This window comes from Mytilus galloprovincialis, chromosome 4 (assembly GCF_965363235.1).
Source record: "Mytilus galloprovincialis chromosome 4, xbMytGall1.hap1.1, whole genome shotgun sequence".
Lineage (NCBI taxonomy): Eukaryota > Metazoa > Mollusca > Bivalvia > Mytilida > Mytilidae > Mytilus > Mytilus galloprovincialis.
In genome coordinates this window covers 83,028,713-83,050,904 of record NC_134841.1, presented here as the reverse complement: position 1 = coordinate 83,050,904, position 22,192 = coordinate 83,028,713, and the positions used below count along the sequence as shown (strand labels likewise).

Here is a 22,192-nt window from a genome sequence, read left to right as displayed (position 1 = left end):
GTTTCATAACGAGTGCACGGGTTCCTTTCTTTATTTCTCCATGATAAGATTTATATTAGATAATGCAGACGATAAAGCAGACGAAAATCGCGAAAACCGGAAGTAAACAATCAGTTGTCAAGAAAAAAAGTAGTCCCGGCATGACCTTTTCCAGTGAATAATGACCTGATCAACGGCCAATGAAAATATTGGAAATTTACGAGATAAGCCAATCAAATTAACGTAATTTTGATATCACTTTTTCATATCACACTCCGTACGGTGTGATACGAAAAATATCTATTCACGTGGGAGTTAGATAACAGACCCCAACCATAAGAGAATTCGCTTTCAGCAACCAGTATGATTTAATTTTGACTAAATAAGCTAAGAAACATTGAAGATTAATTTTTCACTGGTAAGTGAATAATTCTACCTCATTCAATCCGTATTCATGTGAACTTCAATTTAACCCCTTAGCTAGAGATGATAATGCAAGAATCGTGCATGACCAGTCTTTTAATGGTAAAGAATGTCAACATTGAAAGTGAAACTTCAGTGGCGTATCCAGGGGGGGGGGGGGGGGGGGGGGGGGTTCCGGGGGTGCGCACCCCCCTTTATTTTTGCCGATCAATGCATTTGTATCGGGACATATGTTTTGCACCCCCCTGCACCCCCCCCCCCTTTGCCCTGGGTTAGCACCCCCCTTTCGAAAATTCCTGCATCCGCCCCTGGTCAAACGAAGGTAAATCATTTAATTGACTGATTGATCGACAAAAAGTCAATCTTATATAGCCTATACAAGTAAAAATGATGATTAACAATTGTTTTTAATCTATTATATGGAATTAAATAGACATAGAAAAAGCACGATTTCGCTTAATCTATTTAAGGTCTTTCCTCTCCGCGAGGAAAGACCTTATTTAAGGTCTTTCCTCTTCCCGAGGAAAGACCTTATTGTTTTTCGCATGTTTTTAAGGTCTTTCCCCTACATGGGAAAGACCTTATTGTTAAGGTCTTTCCCCTACATGGGAAAGACCTTATTGTTTTTCTAATGTTTTTTCTTTTTCTTTTTAAGGTCTTTCCTCTACAAAGGAAAGACCTTATTGTTTTTCTTCCGTTTTTTCTTTTTCTTTTTTTTCTTCCAACATTTTTTTGACATGCCCGCCTCTTGTTTCTGTTGAAGTTATAAAGACCAAATATGGACCATAGCTAGACCTCACCAAGATGTATTACCAAATGACCCTGTTAAGGATTTCATCATCCCCTTTAGGAGTTATCTCCCTTTTATTGATTTTTTTCAACATTGCCCCCCCCTCGTTGGTTTTAAAGATATCATGACCTTGATTGGACATAATGTAGATCTCATCATGATGTATAACCATGTGAGGCTGAATAGGATTTCATCGTCCCCTATGAGAGTTATATCCCCTTGAAACAATTTCTTTCCTTTGCGTTTTTCTCAAAAAGTATAAGAGATAGAATCGATTTGAAAACGACAACATGTACAGGAAAAGATGGCAATGTTAATGAACATCTACAATCATTTTGTTATTAACCCTTATAAGGAGTAATTTCCCTTGAAAAACTGTACATAATTTTAGAAAATTGTATTTCGAGAACCAGAAGTCGTAGAGACTTGGGACCTTCACCAATAATCTTTAATTCATGTGACCTTTAATATGCCGTCAAGGTCAAAGGTCACTGAGTGCAAAAAAAAATTATGCTGCAATTTCAAGCTTACATATTAGGAAAACGATAAGACTTTGCTGCATACATACAGCGTATAAAATGCTCCTCTCAACGAGCTCTACATTTTATATGATAAGTCCAAAAATGTCCGACTGTCTGTTCAAAAGTTACAACGGGATGATTCTTAAAAGTATATTATTTTGTGTATATTTTCTTAAAGGTAACAGATATCAACCTACTATAAACTGCAAAGATGATCAGTAATTCAAGACCGTCAATTTGAGGTCAATGTCAGGTCATGATGAAATTTCACCTTGACCTTCACAGTATACTATGACCTTGACCTTGAGATATTTGAAAGGTCAAGTGGTCCTGAGGTGAATGGTGGTAGTCCCATGTCTCTACGACTTCCGGTTCTCAAGTTTGGTATTGCATCATATATTTGATGATTAATTGTGACCTTGGTGAACTTTGAAATTGTTCCAATTCTTTTTCTATAATGTTGTCCTTTAACTGCAGATCAATTACCATTTAACAGATTTGAGATATCTATTGTCGTTTTAGAGATAATGCAGTTTGAAATTTTGCGAGCCGCGGCATGTATTTCGGAATCAACAACATTTTACCACTTAAAATGTTTGAGAAATTGAAGAAGTTAACATAGTTTTATGTTTGACCAAATACCAAAAACATTCCATGGAAAAAAACACCAAAAAATCATTTTGAAATTTTCATGTTTTGCATTGACTTTGTAAGTTTCATAACTTCTATTTATATCGTTGATATTGCATCATTTTTGGCACTTTGTCAAATTGGGTCATCTGATATATCAAATTGAAGGTCTCAATAAACTCTACTTAAAAATGAAAAATGTAAACCTTTTTTTCATCCCAGATGGAAGGGTGGGGTCATTTAGTGCAAAAATTCAAATTTCTCACATGGTAAGGTTGTCGCATATCAAATGAAAGAACATAAAGCGTACATTTCAAATTTCAAATTGACGTCCCCCGAAAATTGGTTGGATGGGGTCATTGAGTGCAAAAAATAAATTTTCTTTTACGATAGGGTTGTTGTATATCAAATGAAAGGTCATGATGTGTACATTTGAAATATCAAATTCCCGACCTCCAAAAATTAGTTGGATGGGGTTATTAAGTGCAAAAATCAAACTTTTTAGAACATGGCGTTGTCGCATATCAAATGAAAGCTCATCTACCCTGTGTTACATATATCATACTTCCGATCTCAAAAATTTAGGCGGATGAGGTCATTAAGTGTAAAAAGCGAAAAATTTCAGAAGGTATGCTTGTCGTATATCAAACGAAAGGTCATACAAAGTACATTACGAAAACATCACTTTTACAGGAAAGACCTTTCAATTGTTTTACAAACAATTGAGATACTAGTTTTTCTTTTTCTTTTTTTTCTTCCAACATTTTTTTGACAGGGCCTCCTCCCCTTTCTGTTGAAGTTACCAAGACCAAATATGGACCACCGATAGACCTCATCATGAACTTTTACCAGATGAACTTTTGTAGGATTTCATCATCCCCTTTAGAAGTTATCTTCCTTTTATTGATTTTTTTCAACATGGCCCCCCTCTAATGTTTTAAAAGATATCATGACCTTATATGGACCATAGGTAGATATCATCATGATGTATTACAAGATGAGGCTGCATAGGATTTCATCATCCCCTTTGAGAGTTATATCCCCTTATAGCAATTTTTTATATTTGCATTTTTCTCAAAAAGTATTAGAGATAGAATGTAATTGAAAATGACAGCATGTTCAAGAACAGATGGCAATGTTTATAAACATAAACAATTAATTTGTTACTTACCCTTATAAGGAGTTATTTCCCTTTAAAAATTCTAAATAATTTTTGAAAAATTCTATTTTCAGAACCGGAAGTCATAGAGACCTTGAACCTTCACCAATAATCTTTAATTCATGTGACCTTCAATATGCATCCAAGGTCAAAGGTCATCGAGTGCAAAATAAAATTACGCTGCAATTTCAAGCTTACATATTAGGAAAACGAGAAGACTTTGCTGCATACATATAGCGTATAAAATGTTCCTCTCCACGAGCTCTACATTTTATATTATAAGCCCATCAAGGTCCGACCGTCTGTTCCAAAGTTACAACGGGATGATTCTTAAAAGTTTGGTATTTTGTGTATATCTTTTTAAAGGTAAGAGATATCAACCTACTTTAAACTGCAAAGATGATCAGTTATTCAAGACCTTCAATTTGAGGTCAATGTAAGGTCATGATGAAATTTCACCTTGACCTTCACAGTATACTATGACCTTGACCTTGTGATATTTGAAAGGTCAAGTGGTCCTGAGTTGAATGGGGATAGTCACATGTCTCTACGACTTCCGGTTCTGAAGTTTGGTATTGCATCATATATTTGATGATTAATTGTGACCTTGGTGAACTTTGAAATTGTCCTAATTCTTTTTCTATAATGTTGTCCTTTAACTGTAGATCATTTACCATTTAACAGATTTGAGATATCTATTGTCGTTTAAGAGATAATGCAGTTTGAAATTTTGCGAGCGGCGGCATGTATTTCTGAATCAACAACAGCTTACCACTTAAAATGTGTAAGAAATTGAAGAGGTTCACATAGTTATATGTTTGACTAAATACCAAAAACATTCCATGGAAAAAAACACCAAAAAATCATTTTGAAATTTTCATGTTTTGCATTGACTTTGTAAGTTTCATAACTTCTATTTATACCATTGATATTGCATCATTTTTGACCCTTTTTCAAATGGGGTCAACTGATATATCAAATTGAAGTTATCAATATACTCTGCTTAAAAATGAAAATTGTAAACCTCTTTTTCATCCCAGGTGGAAGGGTGGGGTCATTTAGTGCAAAAATTCAAATTTCTCAGATGGTAAGGTTGTCGCATATCAAATGAAAGAACATAAAGCGTACATTTCAAATTTCAAATTGACGTCCCCAAAAATTGGTTGGATGGGGTCATTGAGTGCAAATAATAAATTTTCTTTTAAGATAGGGTTGTTGTATATCAAATGAAAGGTCATGATGTGTACATTTAAAATATCAAATTCCTGACCTCCAAAAATTAGTCGGATAGGGTTATTAAGTGCAAAAATCAAACTTTCTAGAACATGGCGTTGTCGCATATCAAATGAAAGCTCATCTACCCTGTGTTACATATATCATACTTCCGATCACAAAAATGTAGGCGGATGAGGTCATTAAGTGTAAAAAGCAAAAAGTTTCAGAAGGTATGCTTGTCGTATATCAAACGAAAGGTCGTATAAAGAACATTACAAAAACATCATTTTTACAGGAAAGACCTTTCAATTGTTTTACAAACAATTGAGATACTAGTTTTTTCTTTTTTTTTTCCTTCCAGCATTTGTTTGGCACGCCCTCCTACCGCTTCTATTGGAGTTATCAATACCAAATTTGAACCATGGATAGACCTCATCATGAACTTTTACCAGATGAACTTTTGTAGGATTTCATCATCCCCTTTGGAAGTTATCTCCCTTTTATTGATTTTTTTCAACATGGTCCCCCCAAAATGTTTGAAAAGATATCATGACCTTATTTAGACAATAGGTAGATATTATCATGATGTATTACCATATGAGGCTGCATAGGATTTCATCATCAGCTTTGAGAGTTATATCCCCTTGACGCAATTTCTTTTATTTGTATTTTTCCTTAAAAGTATTAGAGATAGACTCGATTTGAAAGTGGCAGCATATACAAGAACCGAAGGCAATGTTTATAAACATAAACAATTAATTTGTTACTAATCCTTATAAGGAGTTATTTCCCTTTAAAAATTATAAATATTTTTTTAAAAGTTCTATTTCGAGAACCAGAAGTCATAGAGACTTGGAACCTTCACCAATAATCTTAAATTCATATGACCTTTAATATGCACCTAAGGTCAAAGGTGACCGAGTGCAAAAAAAAATTACGCTGCAATTTCAAGTTTGCATATTAAGAAAACGATAAGAGTTTGCTGCATACTTTCAGCGTATAAAATGTTCCTCTCGACGAGCTCTACATTTAATACGCTGAGCTCAAAAGTGTCCGACTGTCTGTTCAAAAGTTACGACGGGATGATTCTTAAAAGTATAGTATTGTGTGTATATCTTTTTAAAGGTAACAGATATCAACCTACTATAAACTGCAAAGATGATCAGTAATTCAAGACCTTCAATTTGAGGTCAATGTCAGGTCATGATGAAATTTCACCTTGACCTTCACATTATACTATGACCTTGACATTGTGATATTTGAAAGGTCAAGTGGTCCTGAGTTGAATGGTGATAGTACCATGTCTCTACGACTTCCGGTTCTCAAGTTGGGTATTGCATCATATATTTGATGATTAATTGTGACCTTGGTGAACTTTGAAAGTGTCCCAATTCTTTTTCTATAATGTTGTCCTTCAACTGTAGATCATTTATTATTGAACAGATTTGAGATATCTATTGTCGTTTTAGAGATAATGCAGTTTGAAGTTTTGCGAGCGGAGGCATGTATTTCTGAATCATCAAGAGCTTACCACTTAAAATGTTTTAGAAATTGAAGACGTTGACATAGTTATATGTTTGACCAAATACCAAAAACATTCCATAGAAAACAACACCAAAAAATCAATTTGAAATTTTCAAGTTTTGCATTGACTTTGTAAGTTTCATAACTACTATTTATATAGTTGATATTGCATCATTATTTGCACTTTGTCAAATGGGGTCATCTGATATGTCAAATTGAAGGTCTTTATAAACTCTACTTAAAAATGAAAATTTTAAACCCCCTTTTCATCCCAGGGGGACGGGTGGGGTCATTTAGTGCAAACATTCAAATTTCTCAGATGGTAAGGTTGTCGCATATCAAATGAAAGAACATAAAGCGTACATTTCATATTTCAAATTGACGTCTCCCAAAAATGGGTTGGATGGGGTCATTGAGTGCAAAAAATAAATTTTCTTTTACGATAGGGTTGTTGTATATCAAATGAAACGTCATGATGTGTACATTTGAAATATCAAATTCCCAACCTCCAAAAATTGATTGGATGGGGTTATTAAGTGCAAAAATCAAACTTTTTAGAACATGGCGTTGTCGCATATCAAATGAAAGCTCATCTACCCTGTGTTACATATATCATACTTCCGATCTCAAAAATGTTGGCGGATGAGGTCATTAAGTGTAAAAAGCGAAAAGTTTCAGAAGGTATGCTTGTCGTATTTCAAACGAAAGGTCATACAAAGTACATTACGAAAACATCACTTTTACAGGAAAGACCTTTCAATTGTTTTACAAACAATTGAGATACTAGTTTTTCTAATGTTTTTTCTTTTTCTTTTTTTTCTTCCAACATTTTTTTGACAGGGCCTTCTCCCCTTTCTGTTGAAGTTATCAAGACCAAATATGGACCATCGATAGACCTCATCATGAACTTTTACCAGATGAACTTTTGTAGGATTTCATCATCCCCTTTAGAAGTTATCTCCCTTTTATTGATTTTTTTCAACATGGCCCCCCTTTAATGTTTGAAAAGATATCATGACCTTATATGGACAATAGGTAGATATTATCATGATGTATTACCACATGAGGCTGCATAGGATTTCATCGTCCCCTTTGAGAGTTATATCCCCTTATAGCAATTTTTAATATTTGCATTTTTCTCAAAAAGTATTTGAGATAGAATGTAATTGAAAATGACAGCATGTACAAGAACAGATGGCAATGTTTATAAACATAAACAATTAATTTGTTACTTATCCTTATAAGGAGTTATTTCCCTTTAAAAATTATAAATAATTTTTGAAAAATTCTATTTTCAGAACCGGAAGTCATAGAGACCTTGAACCTTGACCAATAATCTTTAATTCATGTGACCTTCAATATGCACCCAAGGTCAAAGGTCACCGAGTGCAAAATAAAATTACGCTGCAATTTCAAGCTTACATATTAGGAAAACGATAAGACTTTGCTGCATACATACAGCGTGTAAATTGTTCCTCTCGACGAGCTCTACATTTTATGCAATAAGCCCAAATATGTCTGACCGTCTGTTTAAAAGTTACGACGGGATGATTCTTAAAAGTATAGTATTGTGTGTATATCTTTTTAAAGGTAACAGATATCAACCTACTATAAACGGCAAAGATGATCAGTAATTCAAGACCTTCAATTTGAGGTCAATGTCAGGTCATGATGAAATTTCACCTTGACCTTCACATAATACTATGACCTTGACCTTGAGAGATTTGAAAGGTCAAGTGGTCCCGAGTTGAATGGTGATAGTCCCATGTCTCTACGACTTTCAGTTCTCAAGTTTGGTATTGCATCATATATTTGATGATTAATTGTGACCTTGGTGAACTTTGAAATTGTCCCATCTCTTTTTCTATAATGTTGTCCTTCAGCTGTAGATCATTTATCATTTAACAGATTTGAGATATATATTGTCGTTTTAGAGATAATGCAGTTTGAAGTTTTTCGAGCGGAGGCATGTATTTCTGAATCATCAATAGCTTACCACTTAAAATGTTTTAGAAATTGAAGAGGTTGACATAGTTATATGTTTGACCAAATACCAAAAACATTCCATGGAAAAAAACACCAAAAAATCAATTTGAAATTTTCAAGTTTTGCATTGACTTTGTAAGTTTCATAACTTCTATTTATATAATTGATATTGCATCTTTGTCAAATGGTGTCATCTGATATATCAAATTGAAGGTCTCAATAAACTCTACTTAAAAATGAAAATTTTAAACCTCTTTTTCATCCCAGGTGGAAGGGTGGGGTCATTTAGTGCAAAAATTCAAACTTCTCAGATGGTAAGGTTGTCGCATATCAAATGAAAGAACATAAAGCGTACATTTCAAATTTCAAATTGACGTCCCCCAAAAATTGGTTGGATGGGGTCATTGAGTGCAAAAAATAAATTTTCTTTTACGATAGGGTTGTTGTATATCAAATGAAAGGTCATGATGTGTACATTTGAAATATCAAATTCCCAAACGTCCAAAAATTGGTTGGATGGGGTTATTAAGTGCAAAAATCAAACTTTTTAGAACATGGCGTTGTCGCATATCAAATGAAAGCTCATCGATCCTGTGTTACATATATCATACTTCCGATCTCAAAAATGTAGGCGGATGAGGTCATTAAGTGTAAAAAGCGAAAAGTTTCAGAAGGTATGCTTGTCGTATATCAAACGAAAGGTCGTACAAAGAACATTACGAAAACATCACTTTTACAGGAAAGACCTTTCAATTGTTTTACAAACAATTGAGATACTAGTTTTTTTTTTTTTTTTCATCCAGCATTTGTTTGACATGGCCTCCCCTCGTTTCTATTGGAGTTATCAAGACCAAATATGGACCATCGGTAGACCTCATTATGAGGTATTACCAGATGAGGCTGTGTAGGATTTCATAATCCCTTTTAGAAGTTATCTCCCTTTTATTGGTTTTTTTCGACATGGCCCCCCCTCGTTGTTTTTGAAGATATCATGACTTTATTTAGATAATAGTTAGATCTCATCATGATGTGTTACCATATGAGGCTGCTAAGGATTTCATCATTCCCTATGGGAGTTATGTCCCCTTGAAGTAATTTCTTTCTTTTACATTTTTCTCAAAAAGTATTCAAGATAGAATCCATTTGAAAACGGCAACCTGTACAAGACCAGATGGCAATGTTAATTAACATATACAATCATTTTGTTGTTAACCCTTATAAGGAGTTATTTCCCTTGAAAAAATATACACAATTTTGAAAAATTGTATCTCGAGAACCGGAAGTCGTAAAGACTTGGGACCTATACCAATAATCTTAAGTTCATATGACCTTTAATTTGCACCCAAGGTCAAAGGTCACCGAGTGCAAAATAAAATTACGCTGCAATTTCAAGCTTTCATATTAAGAAAACGATAAGAGTTTGCTGCATACTTACAGCGTATAAAATGTTCCTCTCGACGAGCTCCACATTTTATACACTGAGCTCAAAAGAGTCCGACCGTCTGTTCAAAAGTTACGACGGGATGATTCTTAAAAGTATAGTATTGTGTGTATATCTTTTTAAAGGTAACAGATATCAACCTACTATAAACTGAAAAGATGATCAGTAATTCAAAACCTTCAATTTGAGGTCAATGTCAGGTCATGATGAAATTTCACCTTGACCTTCACATTATACTATGACCTTGACCTTGTGATATTTGAAAGGTCAAGTGGTCCTGAGTTGAATGGTGATAGTCCCATGTCTTTACGACTTCCGGTTCTCAAGTTTTGTATTGCATCATATATTTGATGATTAATTGTGACCTTGGTGAACTTTGAAATTGTCCCAATTCTTTTTCTATAATGTTGTCCTTCAACTGTAGATCATTTATCATTTAACAGATTTTAGATATCTATTGTCGTTTTAGAGATAATGCAGTTTGAAGTTTTGCGAGCTGGGGCATGTATTTCTGAATCATCAAGAGCTTACCACTTAAAATGTTTGAGAAATTGAAGAGGTTGACATAGTTATATGTTTGACCAAATACCAAAAACATTCCATGGAATAAAACACCAAAAAATCAATTTGAAATTTTCATGTTTTGCATTGACTTTGTAAGTTTCATAACTTCTATTTATATAGTTGATATTGCATCATTATTTGCACTTTGTTAAATGGGGTCATCTGATATATCAAATTGAAGGTCTTAATAAACTCTACTTAAAAATGAAAATTTTAAACCCCCTTTTCATCCAAGGGAGACGGGTGGGGTCATTTAGTGCAAACATTCAAATTTCTCAGATGGTAAGGTTGTCGCATATCAAATGAAAGAACATAAAGCGAACATTTCAAATTTCAAATTGACGTCTCCCAAAAATGAGTTGGATGGGGTCATTGAGTGCAAAAAATTAATGTTCTTTTAAGGTAGGGTTGTTGTATATCAAATGAAAGGTCATGATGTGTACATTTCAAATAGCAAATTCCTGACCTCCAAAAATTAGTAAGATAGGGTTATTAAGTGCAAAAATCAAACTTTCTAGAATATGGCGTTGTCGCATATCAAATGAAAGCTCATCTACTCTATGTTACATATATAATAATTCCGATCTCAAAAATGTAGGCGGATGAGGTCATTAAGTGATAAAAGTGAAAAGTTTCAGAAAGTATGCTTGTCGTATATCAAACGAAAGGTCGTACGAAGTACATTACGAAAACATCACTTTTACAGGAAAGACCTTTCAATTGTTTTACAAACAATTGAGATACTAGTTAAGGTCTTTCCTCTCCGCGAGGAAAGACCTTATTGTTTTTCTCCTGTTTTTTTTTTTTTTTTTTTTTTCATCCAGCATTTGTTTAACATTGCCTCCCCTTGTTTCTATTAGAGTTATCAAGACCAAATATGGACCATCGGTAGACCTCATCATGAAGTATTACCAGATGAGGCTGTGTAGGATTTCATCATCCCCTTTAGAAGTTATCTTCCTTTTATTGTTTTTTTTCGACATGGCCCCCCCTCGTTGTTTTTGAAGATATCATGACCTTATTTGGACAATAGTTAGATCTCATCATGATGTGTTACCATATGAGGCTGCTAAGGATTTCATCATTCCCTATGAGAGTTATGTCCCCTTGAAGCAATTTCTTTCTTTTACATTTTTCTCAAAATGGATTCAAGATAGAATCCATTTGAAAACGGCAACATGTACAAGACCAGATTGCAATGTTAATTAACATATATAATCATTTTGTTGTTAATCCTTATAAGGAGTTATTTCCCTTGAAAAAATATACACAATTTTTGAAAAATTGTATCTCGAGAACCGGAAGTCGTAAAGACTTGGGACCTACACCAATAATCTTAAGTTCATGTGACCTTTAATTTGCACCCAAGGTCAAAGGTCACTGAGTGCAAAAAAAAATTATGCTGCAATTTCAAGCTTTCATATTAAGAAAACGATAAGAGTTTGCTGCATACTTACAGCGTATAAAATGCTCCTCTCAACGAGCTTTACATTTTATACACTGATCTCAAAAGAGTCCGACTGTCTGTTCAAAACTTACGACGGGATGATTCTTAAAAGTATAGTATTGTGTGTATATCTTTTTAAAAGGTAACAGATATCAACCTACTATAAACTGCAAAGATGATCAGTAATTCAAGACCTTCAATTTGAGGTCAATGTCAGGTCATGATGAAATTTCACCTTGACCTTCACAGTATACAATGACCTTGACCTTGTGATAGTTGAAAGGTTAAGTGGTCCTGAGTTGAATGGTGCTAGTCCCATGTCTCTACGACTTCCGGTTCTTAAGTTTAGTATTGCATCATATATTTGATGATTAATTGTGACCTTGGTGAACTTTGAAATTGTCCCAATTCTTTTTCTATAATGTTGTCCTTTAACTGTAGATCATTTATCATTTAACAGATTTGAGATATCTATTGTCGTTTTAGAGATAATGCAGTTTGAAGTTTTGCGAGCGGAGGCATGTATTTCTGAATCAACAAGAGCTTACCACTTAAAATGTTTTAGAAATTGAAGAGGTTAATATAGTTATATGTTTGCCCAAATACCAAAAACATTCAAGGGAAAATAATGCCAAAAATTCAATTTGAAATTTTCAAGTTTTGCATTGACTTTGTAAGTTTCATAACTGCTATTTATATAGTTGATATTGCATCATTATTTGCACTTTGTCAAATGGGGTCATCTGATATATCAAATTGAAGGTCTTAATAACCTCTACTTAAAAATAAAAATTTTAAACCCCCTTTTCATCCCAGGGGGACGGTTGGGGTTATTTAGTGCAAACACTCAAATTTCTCAGATGGTAAGGTTGTCGCATATCAAATGAAAGAACATAAAGCGTACATTTCAAATTTCAAATTGACGTCTCCCAAAAATAGGTTGAATGGGGTTATTGAGTACAAAAAATAAATTTTCTTTTAAGATAGGGTTGTTGTATATCAAATGAAAGGTCATGATGTGTACATTTGAAATATCAAATTCCGGACCTCCAAAAATTAGTTGGATAGGGTTATTAAGTGCAAAAATCAAACTTTCTAGAACAAGGCGTTGTCGCATATCAAATAAAAGCTCATCTACTCTATGTTACATATATCATACTTCCGATCTCAAAAATGTAGCCGGATGAAGTCATTAAGTGTTAAAAGAGAAAAGTTTCAGAAGGTATGCTTGTCGTATATAAAACGAAAGGTCGTACAAAGTACATTACGAAAACATCAATTTTACAGGAAAGACCTTTCAATTGTTTTACAAACAATTGAGATACTAGTTAAGGTCTTTCCTCTCCGCGAGGAAAGACCTTATTGTTAAGGTCTTTCCTACGACTGTCTGTTCAAAAGTTACGACGGGATGATTCTTAAAAGTATAGTATTGTGTGTATATCTTTTTAAAGGTAACAGATATCAACCTACTATAAACTGCAAAGATGATCAGTAGTTCAAGACCTTCAATTTGAGGTCAATGTCAGGTCATGATGAAATTTCACCTTGACCTTCACATTATACTATGACTTTGACCTTGTGATATTTGAAAGGTCAAGTGGTCCTGAGTTGAATGGTGATAGTCCCATGTCTCTACGACTTCCGGTTCTTAAGTTTTGTATTGCATCATATATTTGATGATTAATTGTGACCTTGGTGAACTTTGAAATTGTCCAAATTCTTTTTCTATAATGTTGTCCTTCAACTGTAGATCATTTATCATTTAACAGATTTGAGATATCTATTGTCGTTTTAGAGATAATGCAGTTTGAACTTTTGCGAGCGGAGGCATGTATTTCTGAATCATCAAGAGCTTACCACTTAAAATGTTTTAGAAATTGAAGAGGTTAACATAGTTATATGTTTGACTAAATACCAAAAACATTCCATGGAAAAAAACACCAAAAAAAATCAATTTGAAATTTTCAAGTTTTGCATTGACTTTGTAAGTTTCATAACTTCTATTTATATAGTTGATATTGCATCATTATTTGCACTTTGTCAAATGGGGTCATCTGATATATCAAATTGAAGGTCTTAACAAACTCTACTTAAAAATGAAAATTTTAAACCCCCTTTTCATCCCAGGGGGACGGGTGGGGTCATTTAGTGCAAACATTCAAATTTCTCAGATGGTAAGGTTGTCGCATATCAAATGAAAGAACATAAAGCGTACATTTCAAATTTCAAATTGACGTCTCCCAAAACTAGGTTGGATGGGGTCGTTGAGTGCAAAAAATAAATGTTCTTTTAAGGTAGGGTTGTTCTATATCAAATGAAAGGTCATGATGTGTACATTTGAAATATCAAATTCCCGACCTCCAAAAATTACTTGGATAGAGTTATTAAGTGCAAAAATCAAAGTTTCTAGAACATGGTGTTGTCGCATATCAAATGAAAGCTCATCTACTCTGTTCCATATATCATAATTCCGATCTCAAAAATGTAGGCGGATGAGGTCATTAACTGTAAAAAGCGAAAAGTTTCAGAAGGTATGCTTGTCGTATATCAAACGAAAGGTCGTACAAAGTACAATACAAAAACATCACTTTTACAGGAAAGACCTTTCAATTGTTTTGCAAACAATTGAGATACTAGTTTTTCTCCTGTTTTTTTTTTTTTTTTTTCATCCAGCATTTGTTTAACATGGCCTCCCCTTGTTTCTATTGGAGTTATCAAGACCAAATATGGACCATCGGTAGACCTCATCATGAAGTATTACCAGATGAGGCTGTGTAGGATTTCATCATCCCCTTTAGAAGTTATCTCCCTTTTATTGGTTTTTTTCGACATTGCCCCCCCTCGTTGTTTTTGAAGATATCATGACCTTATTTGGACAATAGTTAGATCTCATCATAATGTGTTACCATATGAGGCTGCTAAGGATTTCATCATTCCATATGAGAGTTATGTCCCCTTGAATCAATTTCTTTCTTTTACATTTTTCTCAAAAAGTATTCAAGATAGAATCCATTTGAAAACGGCAACATGTACAGGACCAGATGGCAATGTTAATTAACATATACAATCATTTTGTTGTTAACCCTTATAAGGAGTTATTTCCCTTGAAAAAATATAAACAATTTTTGAAAAATTGTATCTCGAGAACCGGAAGTCGTAAAGACTTGGGACCTACACCAATAATCTTAAGTTCATGTGACCTTTAATTTGCACCCAAGGTCAAAGGTCACCGAGTGCAAAAAAAAATTACGCTGCAATTTCAAGCTTTCATATTAAGAAAACGATAAGAGTTTGCTGCATACTTACAGCGTATAAAATGTTTCTCTCGACGAGCTCTACATTTTATACACTGACCTCAAAAGAGTCCGACTGTCTGTTCAAAAGTTACGACGGAATGATTCTTAAAAGTATAGTATTGTGTGTATATCTTTTTAAAGGTAACAGATATCAACCTACTATAAACTGCAAAGATGATCAGTAGTTCAAGACCTTCAATTTGAGGTCAATGTCAGGTCATGATGAAATTTCACCTTGACCTTCACATTATACTATGACTTTGACCTTGTGATATTTGAAAGGTCAAGTGGTCCTGAGTTGAATGGTGATAGTCCCATGTCTCTACGACTTCCGGTTCTCAAGTTTTGTATTGCATCATATATTTGATGATTAATTGTGACCTTGGTGAACTTTGAAATTGTCCCAATTCTTTTTCTATAATGTTGTCCTTTAACTGTAGATCATTTACCATTTAACAGATTTGAGATATCTATTGTCGTTTTAGAGATAATGCAGTTTGAAGTTTTTCGAGCGGAGGCATGTATTTCTGAATCATCAAGAGCTTACCACTTAAAATGTTTTAGAAATTGAAGAGGTTAACATAGTTATATGTTTGACTAAATACCAAAAACATTCCATTGAAAAAAACACCAAAAAAAATCAATTTGAAATTTTCAAGTTTTGCATTGACTTTGTAAGTTTCATAACTTCTATTTATATAGTTGATATTGCATCATTATTTGCACTTTGTCAAATGGGGTCATCTGATATATCAAATTGAAGGTCTTAACAAACTTTACTTAAAAATGAAAATTTTAAACCCCCTTTTCATCCCAGGGGGACGGGTGGGGTCATTTAGTGCAAACATTCAAATTTCTCAGATGGTTAGGTTGTCGCATATCAAATGAAAGAACATAAAGCGTACATTTCAAATTTCAAATTGACGTCTCCCAAAACTAGGTTGGATGGGGTCGTTGAGTGCAAAAAATAAATGTTCTTTTAAGGTAGGGTTGTTGTATATCAAATGAAAGGTCATGATGTGTACATTTGAAATATCAAATTCCCGACCTCCAAAAATTACTTGGATAGGGTTATTAAGTGCAAAAATCAAACTTTCTAGAACATGGTGTTGTCGCATATCAAATGAAAGCTCATCTTCTCTGTTCCATATATCATAATTCCGATCTCAAAAATGTAGGCGGATGAGGTCATTAAGTGTAAAAAGCGAAAAGTTTCAGAAGGTATGCTTGTCGTATATCAAACGAAAGGTCGTACAAAGTACAATACAAAAACATCACTTTTACAGGAAAGACCTTTCAATTGTTTTACAAACAATTGAGATACTAGTTATATCTATATTTGTGTTTACGTTACATAGGGTGTTCAAACCATAGGTACCTATGGGTCACCATAGGGCGCCTCAGGCACCCCATAGTGATCGGATGTTTTACGAGGTCAACTCGATATATCTAATCAGGTGTCTAGACTAAACCAGCACGAAAGGAAACTACATAATTTCGAGCCCATGCTCTGTAAATTGTTTATTTTAGACTTTTTGTAATTTGTATTGATGTTTTACATTGTTATAAATCAAATATGAGAATTTGAGTCAAATCGGTGAACATGTTCTTGACAGCTAGTGCCCCTTCATGTAATACAAGTAACTTTGAATAAAATTCACAAAATTTAAAAAGTGAAAAAAATGAATTGATAAGTGTTACATGGACCCTATATTAATACTATTTCACCGTGGTTTTGTAATTTGATTTCAATATTTCATCATAATCACAAATATACACTGGAAGGAAGATAAAATCCGGAAATAGTAACCTAACTATCCGGAAATCATTTTGTGTGTTAGTTTCAGGATGGCGACAATGGCGAACATGTGGATACGGTCAACTCAAAGACTTTCGAATATTACTCAAATTCATGCAACTAGGCAGGTTTCAAGGAGGTAAAATAGCTTTTTGAGAGTCGTATTAATATTTATGTATATAAAAATGATAATTTTGAAGATAGAACTTTCAGAAATAGATGCATTAGTTAAATGATGTAATGCCCTTTTGACGTTTACATAATTTCGTTAACAAGATTGTCAAGAATCTGTTTTGTTGAATATGAGTGACTTAGAGTTAGATATTTGTGTGACACAAGCCATCAATGACGAATTTGAGCATTCTTGATGTCAATAATTGCATTCTTCAAGACATACCATTTAGAAGCAGCATCCAACATTTCAACTTTTCTGACATTTGTCTAAAGGTCAAGAATGTGGTGGCAGCATTGTCATTGATGTTGTATCAAAGACTTGAATACCCTATATATAAACAATGCAATGTCCAAGATTTTTTTATTGTATAAAACACAGCAATTGGATGAAATATCAATCAGTTTGTTGTTACTTGCACATTTTGTTTTGTACATTTTTTTCAATTAATAACACTGGCATGGTAAATTGCTAGTAATTAAAGCACATATTGTGCACACCATTGTTTAACCTAAAGTGTAGAATTATTATAACTGATGGCAGCTGCCAAACAGAAGAAAAAATCTCCGACATAATTTTGATTACCTGAAACATAAATATTATGTGACCCCTACATTTTGTACATCATTCAACATTCGTGTGAACAAATTAATGTACATGGACTATTAGCTGCATACATGTTATACACTGTATTTAAAATTATTGGAACTGATAAAGAAAAGAAAATCTGTTTATGAATGGCTGTTTTTTTAAATTTCATTTTTAAAGAAATTTTGGCTGTACAACGATCATGTCAATAAAAAACAGCTCAAACACATTAAAAGCCAAAATACATCTCAAGGTCCATGTGGTAGCTTCGAGTAGCAATATGTCTTGTTCTCGGTAGAAGTGTAAGTGGAAACACGCAATTTTGCAATGAAAATTATGAAATTCATGCTCTCCGGTTACATAAATTGGTGCCCAACAATAAAAACCCGCGCTTAGAAGAATAACCTATCCAGGGGAAATACATGTATATATAAAAAATGGAGATCTCATTATTACAGAGTATAAAGACTTGTGAGGTGGGGGAAATGTGACAGGATTGCTTCCCTTAGTAAATGTGGTACAAAGATACTTAGTCAGCGTAAGCGGTTGAGCTAAGGAAGTACTTCTTTAGCTCAGTCAGTATATGTGCTGCCTTGTAACACAGAGGTCCTGGGTTCGAGTCCCAGTGGAGACTAGCAATTTTGCAATGAAATTCATGTTATCTAGTTACATCTGAAATTACCAATAACCAGCTGTATAGACAATTATATAGGTCTTTAATAAAGATTCACATTTTTTGTTTTTCATTTATGCAACTCGTTAAAATTATATAAACAAACAATAACAGTACAACAGCTAGAATATTTATGTGTTTTTTCCCCTTTTCTTAATCTGTTTTTTTACTTTGTATAATACCTAATTTACAGTGCACACAAGTCAAGATTTTGGTCAACAACTGCATCAGATACAAACAGTCAAACAAATGATGCACCAAAGACATCCGAAAATACTGAATCTATTGATGCATCTAAATCAGAGATTGCACAAATAGAGTTAAAATGGAAAGAAGAAAATTCAAAACTAGAAGAAGATTTAAAGTCTTTTAAAGTAAGTTTCTTATCCTTTTAGCCAGAGAAACTATAGGATAGATATAAATTTTTAGCAATTGCTTCCTTTTTGTAAGCTCACCAGCTGACTCCCAAGGTCAAGTGAGTTGTTCTAATCATTTGTTTGTACACAATCATCAAATAGGTCATCAAAGCTGAAAATCTTTTAATTGAAGTTATTGCACTTAATAAAGATAGCTTTTGGACAGAGAGAAACTATAAACAATTATCAGTAATTCAAGATCAACACAAAAGGTTCATTTAATAGACAGTAAACTGGTTTATTGCATTATAGAAAAATCAAAAGATATGAAAAACCTTGTTGAAAGATTTTTACTTGACGTAAAACAAACCACAATCAATCTAAATTTCTGTCAGGAATAAAACAAAATTAAAATAAGAATGTTTTTTTTTTCATTATTTCTTTATGTGTAGAGTTTGTCTAAAGGATTTCCAAATGTTTATTACCTTATTGTTTATTTGATGTGGTTTTATTTGTCTTTTATACAAATGTATAGCATTGTCCAGACATTTTGTGGAAAACACTAAAATGCAAGATGTAAATCTTTAGTTCTGCAATTAAGGATCGTATTGAATTTTTCAACTGAAAATAAGTTAGACTTTAAAATTGCTATTAAAAAAAATGATACATTTATTATATACATCTTATCTTTTGCAGGATAAATATGTACGGTCGTTAGCAGAAACAGAGAATGTGAGACGAAGGATGATCAAACAAATAGATGATGCTAAAGCATTCGGAATACAAGGCTTCTGTAAAGATTTACTGGAGGTGGCTGATGTGTTAAACATGGCAGTTGACAATGTTCCAAAAGAAGAAGTACCAAAAAATATTCATTTGAAAAATTTATTCGATGGTTTAACAATGACAGAATCACAGTTACAGAAGGCGTTTAACAAGCATGGCTTGGTGAAAATCGAACCAAAAGTAGGAGATAAATTTGATCCTTATGTACATGAAGCCATGTATCAAGTACCCACAGAGAATAAAGAATCGAACTCAAATGTTGCTGCTGTCAATAAAATAGGGTACAAGTTGAAAGAAAGAACAATACGGCCAGCAATTGTAGGAGTATTTAAAGCATAGATCATGTGATAATATTGTAAAGTTTCATCATTGATATATTCAGTAAAACCTTTTTGTATTGTGTTATGTATTTAAATAACAGTTGTCTACTATTGGTTAAGGTGAAAGGATAAAGCTGTGTGTAAGTTGTAATAGAAATTGAAATGTGCCATGAAATAGGGGTTTGATAAGAAAATACATTTGTATGTCACAATAACAAGTTTTAAACAAGTTGACTTGTTTCAGAATCATACCATAAGTATTTGCATGTAATTAATAACAAACTAGATGCAATTGAAAAATATTGTTGTTATATTCAGCATGGATTTGGACAGACAATGACAGATCATCAGTTTCAGTGCAACGAAAAATAAAGTTCATTTATTTCTGACCTATACACGAAGTTGCATTCATTTACTTTATTTGGTCTTAGTGGATAGTTGTCCTTTTTGGCAATCATACCACATCTTTTTATTTTTATAAAAATGATAAAACTTGAAAAATGGAAATATTGAAATGAATGAGTTTTGATGACAAATAATTTTTTTTCAAATCAGCTATAAATTACAAATGTCTTGTTCAATAATTTGTTTTAGGAAAGAGTAAAAAATATAGATTTCTATATCATTATGTATTAATTTATTAAATTTTGAAATAAAAAAGAATGATAAACTTTTTTCATTGGTCTGGTTGACTAACATGAGTTCATTGAGATGTTGGGCTTCAAAATTAATTTTTCCCATGTCTGAAAAATATTTCATTTAAGGTGGTACCTAACACTACAGGGAGATAACTCTGTAAAATCAGCTAAACGTTTTAATTACGTTGTGTTGATTAGAGAATATTAAGCTTCTCGATGATCAAAATACGTGCTTGTCAAACTGCTGTGATTTTTCTGATAAAACGGTTGGTTCAAATTTTTTGAAATTTTTATATTTTTTTCAAAGGGTCAAAGTAAATACTTTGTCAAAATTTTATGAAAATTAAACTAGCCAAATAAATTTTAGTTAAGGTGTTGGGTACCACCTTAAATGAGCAGCTACAGTACTAGTTGATTAAACTATATTTCAAATAAAATATGAGTTGATAGTGAACATTATATATATGCATGTTGTGAATATTTTAATTTGTATTATGTTTACAGAATACTGAATTGCAAACTACAGGCTAAATACATTAAAGCATTATTATTTAGAATTATTTCCTTATCTGACTTGCATACATGTATATGCCAGTGGCATTGCTAGGTCATTTTGAAGTGTTCACCCTCCCTTCTTACCATAACCTGAAGGTTCAACCGTTCAAGACAGCACCTTCAGGTAGGGGGTTTGAAAGGGGGCATAGCCTCCAGAAGCTCATGTGTTATTGAGAAACATAATATACCATTTCTGTACCTGGTAATTAAAAAATCATCAATAACATTAACATTACATATAAACATAAGGAGATATTGTATGATTGCAAATGAGACAACTCCCCACATGAGACCAAATGACACAGAAATTAACAATCATAGGCCACTGTATGGACTTTCAACAATGAACAAAGCCCATTCATCATAATCAGCTACAGTATTAAAGGCCCGGAAATGACAAATGGAAAACAATTCCTGTGTGAAACAAATCAAAGATGTTACACAGCAACAAACAATATAATTTAGATATATAAATAAGAAGATGTGGTATGATTGCCAATGAGACAATTTCTCACCAAGGCCCAAATGATATAAAGGTTTAAAATGATAGGTCACCGTACGGATTTCAACCATTAGTAAAGCCCATCCCACATATTGAGCTTTAAAAGGCCCTGCAATGATGAATGTAAGCGTCCATTGTTTTTCTTATTTTTCATATGTTTAATCTGTTTGTTGCTGTAATAATGAGATGTGGTAAGATTGACTATATTCACCGGGGTTTAAATGAACTAGAAGTCAGCAATAAGGTCATCTTTTGAGAAAAAGCAATACCATATAGTCAGCTACAAAAGTCCACAACATGAAAAATGTAAACAATTCAAAAAGAATTAGCTAAGGGACTAATTTAGAACGCAACAATTTAATGAAGTACACAACCACTGTACTTTTGTCTCATTGATAATCATTCCTCAACAAATGTAAAACGCAATGTAATATTAATTAATATGTTTTTATACGACCGCAAAAGTTTTAATTTTTCGTCGTATATTGCTATCACGTTGGCGTCGTTGTCGTCGTCCGAATACTTTTAGTTTTCACACTCTAACTTTAGTAAAAGTGAATAGAAATCTATGAAATTTTAACACAAGGTGTATGACCACAAAAGGAAGGTTGGGATTGATTTTGGGAGTTTTGATCCCAACATTTTAGGAATTAGGGGCCAAAAAGGGCCCAAATAAGCATTTTCTTGGTTTTCGCACAATAACTTAAGTTTAAGTAAATAGAAATCTATGAAATTTTGACACAAGGTTTATGACCACAAAAGGAAGGTTGGGATTGATTTTGGGAGTTTTGGTTCTAACAGTTTAGGAATTAGGGGCCAAAAAAGGGCC

At 33.2% G+C, this 22,192-nt stretch overlaps 1 protein-coding gene across 1 annotated transcript; it reads left to right on the top strand.

The window, feature by feature from the left end:
• Positions 1–43: 43 nt before the first annotated feature.
• LOC143073172 (grpE protein homolog 1, mitochondrial-like) lies at positions 44–20,863 on the top strand. Its single transcript, XM_076248512.1, has 4 exons — positions 44–397; positions 16,817–16,912; positions 18,400–18,580; positions 19,259–20,863. The coding sequence occupies exons 2-4, from the start codon at positions 16,824–16,826 to the stop codon at positions 19,685–19,687; spliced, it is 699 nt and encodes a 232-aa protein (XP_076104627.1). The 5' UTR covers positions 44–397; positions 16,817–16,823; the 3' UTR covers positions 19,688–20,863.
• Positions 20,864–22,192: the final 1,329 nt, after the last annotated feature.

Bases quoted from the DNA above. Each gene is read 5' to 3' on its own strand.
- LOC143073172 (XM_076248512.1), top strand. From the start codon at position 16,824: ATGGCGACAATGGCGAACATGTGGATACGGTCAACTCAAAGACTTTCG. The intron at 16,913-18,399 runs GTAAAATAGCTT...CCTAATTTACAG, and splicing joins ACTAGGCAGGTTTCAAGGAG to TGCACACAAGTCAAGATTTT. The intron at 18,581-19,258 runs GTAAGTTTCTTA...TATCTTTTGCAG, and splicing joins AAGATTTAAAGTCTTTTAAA to GATAAATATGTACGGTCGTT.